General features: G+C 32.5%; 1 protein-coding gene and 1 long non-coding RNA gene across 2 annotated transcripts in view; both read right to left on the reverse strand.

Annotated features, from left to right (window-relative positions):
* The window catches only part of LOC112035971 (cyclase-like protein 2), a 10407-nt gene extending 5325 nt beyond the window's left edge, over positions 1-5082 (reverse strand). Inside the window, exons 1-2 of the mRNA XM_065782045.1 lie at positions 4560-5082; positions 1344-1407 (exon numbers count right to left, since the gene is read on the reverse strand). Of these exons, the coding sequence (XP_065638117.1) occupies positions 1344-1407; positions 4560-4986 (491 nt within the window). The 5' untranslated portion in view covers positions 4987-5082. The remainder of the gene's footprint in view (positions 1-1343; positions 1408-4559) is intronic.
* A 2124-nt stretch (positions 5083-7206) lies between these two features.
* Positions 7207-10591, reverse strand: LOC136071126 (uncharacterized). Its single transcript, XR_010632437.1, has 4 exons — positions 10461-10591; positions 8049-8119; positions 7531-7666; positions 7207-7430 (listed from the first exon to the last, which is right to left on the reverse strand). It is a non-coding gene; the product is annotated as an uncharacterized LOC136071126 (long non-coding RNA).
* Positions 10592-10809: the final 218 nt, after the last annotated feature.

Consider the following 10809-nt stretch of genomic DNA (forward strand, 5'->3'; position numbering starts at 1 on the left):
TTTTGTTGTGTTTTTTTTTTTTTTTTTTTTTTTCCTTTCTTTCATTATTTTCTTCATCTCAAGCACACTGATTTGTCAATAGATCTAGTTTTTTTTTTTTTGGTTATTTTATGTTTAGTTAGTAAGAAAATGGAGGAGATGCTATTGTGGATCTGTGCTTGAATTTTTGTTATTATGTTGCTGATATTGTGATTACGTTGTGAATTTGTGCTTGATTGTTGATATTGTGTTGTTGATCTGTGCTTGAATTTGTGCTAGTAAGAAAATGGGTTTGTGTTTTTCAATTTCTGGGTTTGTGTTTGATTTTTAATTTTTTGGGTTTGTTTGTATTGTGAATATGTTGTGTTTGATTTTGAATTTTTTGGGTTTGTGTTTGATTTTGAATTTTTTGGGTGTTTTTGTATTGTGAGAATGTTGTGTTTGATTTTGAATTTTTTGAGTTTGTGTTTGATTTTGAAATTTTTGGATTTACGTTTAATTTTGAATTTTTTTTATTTGAATTTCAAATTTTGAATTTTCTGGAAAAAAAAACCCAAAAATATATATATTTATTTTTGTTTTCTGGAAAAAAAAAACTGAAAAATAAATTTTTTTTTTGTTTTTAAAAAAACCTATAGCTATAGGTCTGAACCCTCAGCTCGAAGCTGGCTTATAGCCGCGTTTTTAAAAAACGCGGCTATAGGTCTGACTATAGCCGCGTTTTGGAAAAACGCGGCCATAGGTCTGTTGCTGCGGTGTTTACGCCGCGTTTGGAAACGCGGCTATAAAAAACGCGGCTCGGATATATAGCCGCGTTTTTCGGATCTATAGCCGCGTTTTTTAAACGCAGCTATAGACCCCTTTTTTTGTAGTGTAATTTGGAGGTTTCAGAAACATTCATAATCTCTTAAAAATTAGAGTTGTGATAAATGACAGGTATCACCCCATACTATATATACATCCTAAATCCAAGGAATAGGTAGTATTTCAGGCAAACCAAAAGAAAATTGGCACAGTGGAGGGCACAAAATGAGCTTGTTTATAAATTGATTTTCAGTACTTAAGGGTGAATTTTTTTTCTTAAATCATTATGGTCCAACGCTACAATCTTCTCTATTTTAATTAAAATTTCAAAATTTATGAATGATATTAATCGATTACTAACTTCCCTTATATACCAAGAGGAAAGTCAAGAAAAACATCACTAACTCTAACTAATTGTAACTAACTACAAAAGCACATGTGGAAAATACAAAATTAAGAGCATATGAAAAATAGGAAAAATGCGTAATACAAAATGGCTAATTAATTCAAAATACAATTTTTAATACATAGTAGAATAAAATTTGTTTCAAATATTCAATTAAAGAAGTGATAACATACCAGTAATGTTCTTATCCCTTGGAACATCAACTAACAGTGCAACACCTGTCAAAACAAACATAAATAATTATCAATATCACATACCTATTTAAATAAAAATTATTGTAAGAGAGGAAATGCTGATGCAATTCCAATGTAAAGAGTATACATAACATAAATAAATAAATAAATAAATAAGAGCTAGAAGGTCCCATAAAAAAATAAATAATAAATAGATAAAGAGAGAGAAGGAAGCCACTATATATCCCTTATAAATTTACCATTTGTTACACAAAGGATAAGTTACAAATTACCAATTCTCTAAAAAACTCAAGTAATTAAGAGATGGTGAATTTATTCATTTAATCTAATAGTCGAAAAAACATGTTCACTTCGTATAACATGCACCTAGGCCATCCTCGGCCTCCCACCAATTCCAATCCACCATGTCTATATTCTAGTTAAATTGAGGAGAGCTTTTGCAGTTTTCAAAATCTAGAACCACGGCTAATTAACTAAGAACTACAAGAAATAAAAATAAAAGAAAGAAGAGAGATGATTATTAAGCGAAGAACGTTAAACATAGCTTATCTTTCTTCCCGATGGATGACCTATATGATAGGTCCTTAAAATACTTTTGCTGTAGCTGATAAATAACAACAGTCTCCTTCATTTAACCATTTGGGTTCAATTTTATTACTAGCTTTTAGTTTTTAGCATTTATGTACAGTTTTTTAAAATTTTAATTTTTTTCTTCACTTTTTTAAAATATAAGTATACTTTAGTACACTTTCAACCAAAAAAACTAAATAAAATAATATTAAACGCACGGTTAGTGTGAAAATTCGATTCACTTCCACTTTATGAAACACATACAATACGACACTCCCTCTATCCAAAAGTATTGTCTCGATTGTCCCAAATTACGTTTAATAGATGACTTGGTTGAGAGGTTTATTAATGAAAAGGAATAAATAAAGTGGTTATTTTATTTTTATTTTTTTAAATCGTCATATTATTTTGTAAAATGATAGGTAAAATAGATGTATGCCATTTGATGTCCTGGATATTTCAATTTTTATTTTATAAACTACCACTCATCCTAGAAATGTAAGTTTACACCATTATTCTAACACTAATCAATAATAACACTTGCCGTGATACTAAAATATTGTTCTAGCAAATTATTTACATCATTAATCATTAAAATTATTAAATTGAAACATGGTGCAATAACTAGCTATTGCACCTAGGGTTGTCCACTTACTCGAGCAACCCGACCCATTTAAAGGATCCAATCAAACGCAAACCAGAAATCAATCAAACTAAATATTGCAACAGTCAACGGTGGTTCTTTACCAAGAAAATCCGACAACCACCAGTGGAGTGGCATGTCTTTTTTGCAAGAAAATCTAACTCCAAATGATCTGACCAATTGCCACCACTAGACTTTGCCATTTTTTGCCAATATGTTGGTTTCTCCACCAAATGTGACGAGAATTCGATCAAGCCTAGCGAGATCTCAACCAAATTTGACAAGATCTTGACAGAGCTAGAGCAAATATGTCAAGATCTTGGCCAGATCTGGTGAGATCTTGGCCAAAATGTAATGAGATCCATCAAATCTCCACTAGAAATTGTAGCTCCACCATAATTGACGGTACTCAACTAGACCTAGTGATTTCAACCAATTTGAATGTAGGAAGAGTGAAGTCATGTCGGTCCTAGACCCATATACCCACAATTGGCGACAAGTGGTGTTATTCCAAACCCTAATTGATTGGATCGAGTGGTAATCTAACCTCAAACCCAACCCTGACTACCCCATATATAGACACCCCTAATTGTACTAGATTCAAATCCAAAAGTATCAATGAAAATTAGTTACAGGAGAATAATTGAATAATATCACATGGGGTAGCATTATATATTAGTAGTAGTATTTTTTTGAGAAAATGATAGAATGGTGTAGCATCAACTAGAAAGAGATATATGGTTGTATGACAGGTCTTTGAATACCACGCAGAGCGTGACTAGAAAATTTTAGAAACGTAGGGTGTCAAATAAAATTACTAGTATAAAATATCCCTTAGTTTTAAAACGGTAAAAGAGCAACACAAAAATTAAATAAATAAAGCCATTTAACCTGGGAAGTAGGAAGGACAAGTAAAAAAAAAAAAAAAAACCAAATTAATCAGATCTTTCAATTTAAAACGGTAAAAGAGCAACACAAAAATTAAATAAATAAAGCCATTTAACCTGGGAAGTAGGAAGGACAAGTAAAAAAAAAAAAAAAAACCAAATTAATCAGATCTTTCACTATTATATAACCCATCTGAGCACATATAGGTGGTTTTCTTTTTTAATAAATAAGTTTTTTTAAAAAAATTAATTAATTAAAAGAATTTAAAAAAAAAAACTTTAAAAACTAGGCCAAAATATACAATTTGGCTCTAAAGTTTACATATTTATTTATTTATTTGGGAGAAATTTTGTTTGTCCTAAGATTCCCTATTGATTTCTCTATTAACTTCTTATCTAGATAATATTTTTAAGAAATTTGATAATATTTTTAAAGAAATTTTTTAGTTTATATTGTGTTAGCAACATAAGATTTACATTGTAGACTAAACAAACGTATATAATATTGTACACATGCATTTGCAAAATTATAATTTATAAATTTTGCAAATGCATGTGTACAACATTCATACATTTGTTTAGCCTACATTTGCTTACCCCATCTTTAAATACATTAATTGTACTTATAACAGAGTAATGACAACTTGTTTTTATTAAAAAAATAAGAGTAATGTTACAAACACAAACTATTTTATAACATTTTTACCAACTGTTGATGTGGCAAATCTTTATTAGTTCTAATATGGGCTCATCACTAACATCACAATTTTACTTACAATAACTTTGCTACATCAGCAATTTGTAAAAATATTATAAAATAGTCTGTATCTGTTGCATTACTCAAAAAATAAAGCATCCAAAGTAACGAAACCAACAATTCTACAAGTTTCTCAAAAAAAAAAAAAAAAATCTACAAAACTCATGAAAATAAAAAGAATTCATCAATAACACTCATTTATGAAAAAAAAATAATAAAAATAAAAATAAAAAAATCGTAACATTCGTTTTATTGGCACTGAAAGGGTTGAGTACGTATTTTCCATTTGGGCCTAAAAACTAGTACGTTGGTTTATTACCGTTGGGAAAATCCAAGTCAAGCGCGTCGGCGTCGAAGCCAGCATCGAAGTAGTTGTCGAACACATGGGCTGGCGTGTCGACATGGGTGCCAGAGTGAACAATGAATTTGAGCTCGGAAACGTTGACAAGCGAGCCGTTCTTCATGGACATGCGGAGCCACAGGAACTGGCCGAGCCCTTCGTCGGAGCCCCAGACCGGCATGTCCTCGCTGTACCTGAAACTTATATCAAATATCTTACCATCTCCATACACTTCCCTCCGTAATGGGACGATGTCGCCGGCGCACTCGGAGTCGGAGAGAGTAGGATAGGCGTCGCTGCTGCTGGTTATTGCAACTGTGAGCACCCAGCTGGTGCTGCAAGATAGTGCTAGCAGGAGTAGGAGGACATGGACAAGGGGTTTGATATCCTTCATCATCATTTTCATGGCTTTGCCAAAGTGTTCAAAGTCTAAAAGTTTTGGGTAATCAACGTAAGTATAATTTGATAGTATATATAGACTAGCTTCTTGGAGATTGCTTTCTTTTTTAGTCTCACACTTTCAACACTTGGATTTACCATATAATAAGATATATAAGAGACTAAACACAAACTGTTTTACACGTGACTTCAGTTGGTTTTGAATTTGTGTATATTTTACCCAAAAATTTTGATATTTGTTGACGTGAGAGATTATTAGTAGTAGATAAAATAATAATATTAATGTGAGTTCAAATTATTGTCAAAACTGTTATATACTTGTTCATATAATAATATGGCCAAGTTAATGAATGTTTAGGATATTTGTTAATTAACTATTTTAAGAGAGTTTTTATATTACTTTTGTGATAAATATATAAAGTTATTAAAAAGAAAAAAAAAAGACTAATTACCTCTTGTATATTATACTAATTACTAATAGGCTTTATTATTATACTTCAATCTTTTATATATTTTTCTAGACTAGGCATAAAGATTTTGATTGTAGAGGAAATGTGTATTTGAAAGAATGAAAATTAAAAGTAATTTTTATATTTTTCCTAAAAATAACCAAAATCAGTATTATTGTTCTTGGTTGATCTGATTTTATGGTTTGTCATGCATCACTTTACACGTGCCTTGGCTAATTACATTATCATTTATCAATGTGAACCGAAGAGAAAACTCTTCTTTTCTTTTTTTCTTTTTTTGTTTTTTTTTTTTTTTTTATTTTAGAAACCAGACCAATAGCTGCCTGGGAATTTATTAGCAAAACAGTATCAAAATACCTTAATGAACATCAAAATAGGCCGAAGGAGCAATGTCGCCAGGTAGGCCCTCTAACCAAACCTGCAACTATTAGTTTAATTACAACTCTTTGTTTTCTGTTTTTTGTTTTTTGTTTTTTGAAAAAAAAAAAAAAAAAAAAAACTCAGCTTTAGTTTGAATAAAGTAATACTATGTCTATAACATTTTTTTTAAAAAAAATAGAAGAAATTTTACAATAAATTTTAAGCGAAAATTTATTACTGATTCTAATTTAGATTTACTACTAAAATTATTTTTTTACCAACTGTAACAGTTATTAACATCTTGCCACTTATAATTTGTTGTAAAATTATTATGAAAATATAGTAGACATATCATTTTTCTTTTAGAAAAGTTTTATTACAACTTTTATAGAAAATATAAAAAAAAATTTCAAAAAATCAATTTTTTTTTTTTAAGATAAAAAGTCCTTAGTACATCCGTTAATAATTTTTATAAAAAAAATAATAATAACATCCTTTTACTACCCTTACTCATATTCCTCAGCTTTTTTTTTTTTTTTATCCTTAGTCCTTGGATTTAAAAGGGTAGTTGAACCTTCCTCTTTTATGGAAAAAATCAAAAGGTCGTTGAACCTTTTTTTTTTTTTATGGTAAAAGGTAGTTGAACCTACGTACATATGTAGTGAACTGGTGGATCCTCTTACGCACGTGACATCCTTTTTTGTCTACCCGCGGCTAGGTATATGCCGTAGTCTTTATGATCATACCATTCCCAAGGAGTTCTTTTATTTTATTTTTATTTTTTTTAGTGATACTTCCATGGCAGCGTCTTCAGCCTCGAGTGTATTGGATATTCCTGAATCTTGGGTTGGTTGTATGCTCTTCGTCCTCTAGTCCTTTAGGTCTGCATGAAGCCTTGAGATTGACTAGCTAGCTATGTTGATTGTCCTAACCGGCTAACACTCGATGTTCCATTTACGGTTTTTATGTTTTCTTGGGCCCTAACCTGATCTTAATTCTTAAGGGGTGCCAAGAAAGAACCTACGAATTTGAATATTGCTGGCTAGCTCACATGTGCCAACTGCCAAAACCACCTAAAATATAACGTGTTTCAATCTCCAAGCTGGTTAAACTTTACTATGGAAATCTAAGCCCCATATACCTACATTGCTTCCAATCTAGTTTTTCCATGCTAGCACCAAGCACATTGAGCTTTATTATGTTTCGTCCATGAACTTATCCTATAAACTGTTGCTGTGTATAGTTTGATCCTTATACCGATCAATCTGTTTATCTCTTCACCAAGGAGCTCCATAAACATCGCAACAGGCTTCTATGCCAAAACTTAACTTGTCCTCAGATCATCGAGTTTACAAGGGGAGTGTTAGGCTACCCTGTGAGTACTGCTCTACCACATCTGCATATTAAGCTGTATATTATACACAATCAAAAAGCAAAGCAAGCGTACAGTTTTTAAGCATTTCTACATGGTTCATAATAACCTACGCTAAATATTAGGAATAAATATCCAACAAATCTTTCAGAGTTTCTTTATTGCATATTCTTTCTGCTTCAGTGAGGCACAATAAAACCTATCTTCACGGTATTTCTCCTCAACACCTCCCCAGGCTTTCATTGTTTCCTGTAACATTTAATTGTTGTGCATGAGTATACCATAAACGTACTGATTAAGAGAGAGAGAGAGAGAGAGAGATCACTATGCCATCAGAAAGTAAACTTACATGAAAACTATTAGTTAATAAGAATGCATCTTATGGGTGATCCCTCGGCACCAACCAACCTAAGGGGTAAGCAATGTACAGAATATATTCCGGGTTGGATGTCATCAAGCTTTAGGCCTTCCACGAGTATGACTTCCTGAAATATTTGAGCAATCTTAGCATCTTGTGTTGACCCTTTTAATTTTACATGAATCCATGCATTGTTGTACCTTTACAACAAAACTCAGTATTTATTTATCCTGTAAAAGAAGCCAGAGACAAATAATGGTATTTCAACTTCAATCTGGAACAACTATAGACTAGTCAAATCATATTTTCCAACTATGATGTTGCACTCTTGATTGTAAGGGACAAACTTGCAGGGAAAAAAATATGTCAACTACTCCACAGTTCAAGATGAAATCATCCTTCACCTAGTAGATAGTTACTGCTCAACAGCTATACCATATAAAAAGGGCAAAACACTCATAGAAAGTTAACTAGAATGAATCACTAAACTATCAGACATATTTTCTTACCCTGCCTTCATGAAAGACAAGATGAGTTGGGACCAAATGATCATAAGCAGCAGCAGATAAGTAATCAACTCCTACACTTCGTAACAGGAAAATGCGTTAGTGCAACCATTAGATTTGCAATAGAGAGCACATAAATGAGAATATCATAAACAAAAAGGAATTTCACCAATGGCCCCTCCCTGTGGATTAGTTGAACATTCCTCTCAATAGTTTTCATTGAATTTTAAAGGGGTAATAGCATATTGCAACAAAGAAATTATACATAGAATGCTTTTTGCAGTATCTGAAGTATTGAAGAACCAATGACAAAGAGATGATTGAACCTTGGCATGTTGCTGAAATGCTACAGTAATGGCATATGAAAAGGAGGAGCAGAAAGGAATTTGATCCTTAGTCCCCACATTTTCTCAAAGATGAGTAAGTAGAGTAGGAACAGGGAAAGAGAATTTATGTGTCAGTCAAAGCATTTAATTTGTGATGCTCAAAACAATTTTAGTAGAGGCTGATTCCCAGACTTGAACTTGCAACCTGTTGCTTTAGTGGAAGGAACTTGCCATAGCACCAAGGCATGAACTCTCCCAAACCACACAAAAGTGAGAGTTTTGTGCACTGAGTATGATCTTTTTAGTAAAGGCTATTACCCGTCTTACTCCTTCCCAAAAACAACAAAGCCTTAGTCCCCAAAGTTTTTGGGGTCAGCTATGGATCCTCAACAAATTAGTAAAGATCAGGGTGAGTAGAACCAAAATATTAATCAATTAACAACCCACAAAAATACTGTATCTTTTCCATCATCACAAACTTAGGCTGAAAAGGATGCTGCTTATAGAATTAGAACAGCAATATCAAATCAATTAACACCCAGATTATTGCATAATCAATGTTTAATATCACCTTAAGGAGGGCTTTGAAAACACCATCAGATAGCCCCCTTAACATAAAGAATAATGGACTCCAAGTCTCCAACAATCAACAAGTTCATATGAGCATAACTGAAATGGGGATGTGATATAGATAAGAGGCAAGATAAAGGAGATGAATCACAAATGACAGTCATCTGGGTACAAATTGAGAGATTCTGCTAAGATGGCTACATCTTCTACAATGAAGATTACTGACTCCTCCAGTTACAAGTGCCAAAAAGGATGAAGGTTGAGGTGAACAGAATAAGGAAAGATGGTGTGATGCGGGAGACACAAGAAGATTATTATTTAGTATTATTTATGTTTGCAAGCCCATTGTATTTTTATGTTTTAGGTCCTATTAGTTTATTGGGCTTTTAGTATTTTAATTTAGAAGTAAGGTTATTTTTGTAATAAAGCAATTAGGGTTTCCTAGCCAATTAGAACTAGGGTTTAGCAATCCTTTATAAGCAATCTATTGTACTCCTTGAGGACATGGTTGATATTTTTGATGAATGAAAAAAATGGTCATTTGGTCTTTCTTTGGTCTGGTGCTGACTCCAGGTCTACCCTAGGTGCTGACTCCTAGTGGTTTTCCTGCTTGGTGCTGACTCCAAGCAAGACTTAGGTGCTGACTCCTAAGTCATATCCTTTTATTTTTCTATTGTTTAGTTTTCGTTCTGGTTGTCCTGCGTCAATTTTGGTATCAGAGCAAACATCGATCTGTTTGAAGCATCATCGCAGTGAATCCAGAACCCATGGAAAGTATGATCTTGATATGGTGGAATAGTGAATCACAACTAATGTAATTGTACCTTGAAAATTAGAAAAGACACTGTTTAGTTTATTACACTGAGACAGACAGAATAAAGATAGAGAACCTAGGAATCAATGCCTCAGCTTGCTTGGAGTCACCACCAAGCGAGAGACAACTTCAACACCTAGGGTTGGCTAGAGTCAGCACTAGGCCATTGGGACAATTTCAAGAGAAATTTTATTCATAATCAAAATAATACCCCTCCATAGGAATACATTATTTTGTAGATAGTGTGTTATTTTAGTTCAGTATCTACATTATGTCTCACACATTACTCTTTCAAATTGAATCCAAGGCAACATGGAATCATAATTTTGTCTTGGTATCAAAATAATACATCAATATTAAATATGTAAAATTCTAATTTTTACTTATACTAAATATTTACTCTAAACTTACTAGATACTGTCCATATCATATAGCCTACTTTGCACTTGTTTTTTCATAGTCATGTTCAGCATTGAAAAACATAATAATTATACATGCATAAATTAAGTGAAAATTTGTCTGTGATTATTACTTGAAAGATCTTGTACATCCTATGTAGTGATTGAGGTTCCATATCATAAACAGCATACATTAGTAACTACATTTCGAAAATTAAGTGCTGTCATCCAACATTGATGCAAGATTCCACATAGCAAAAAGGCTTAAAGTGGCTCTGAAATTTATCAAAGTCAATCTACATCTTACCAACAAGTTTGATGTCAGTGTTGTCCACCAACCATTTTGCCCCATCCTTCATAAATCCTACAAAGCTTGTGTCAAACTCCTTTTTGAACATAAGCTTCCTGAAATTGGATAAGTTTTATTTCAAATCAAATTTTCTAATTATTACTATTGCAAAGGTTCAGCATTTTTAACTCAAACAATCATTTTCAGGAAGGGGAAATAGTTGGAAGCAAGCTGAAAGGGAGGCTATAGTCATCACAACAAGACCCTTTCTCGCTTTTCCAATAATACAGCAACTTGCTGAATCCAACAAGCCAGTTTTGTCTAGGAGAATTATTATGTATCCAGAAGAAGAAAGGTGAAGGAGTAC

This window comes from Quercus suber, unplaced genomic scaffold, assembly GCF_002906115.3.
Source record: "Quercus suber isolate HL8 unplaced genomic scaffold, Cork oak 2.0 scaffold_287, whole genome shotgun sequence".
Taxonomy (NCBI): domain Eukaryota; kingdom Viridiplantae; phylum Streptophyta; class Magnoliopsida; order Fagales; family Fagaceae; genus Quercus; species Quercus suber.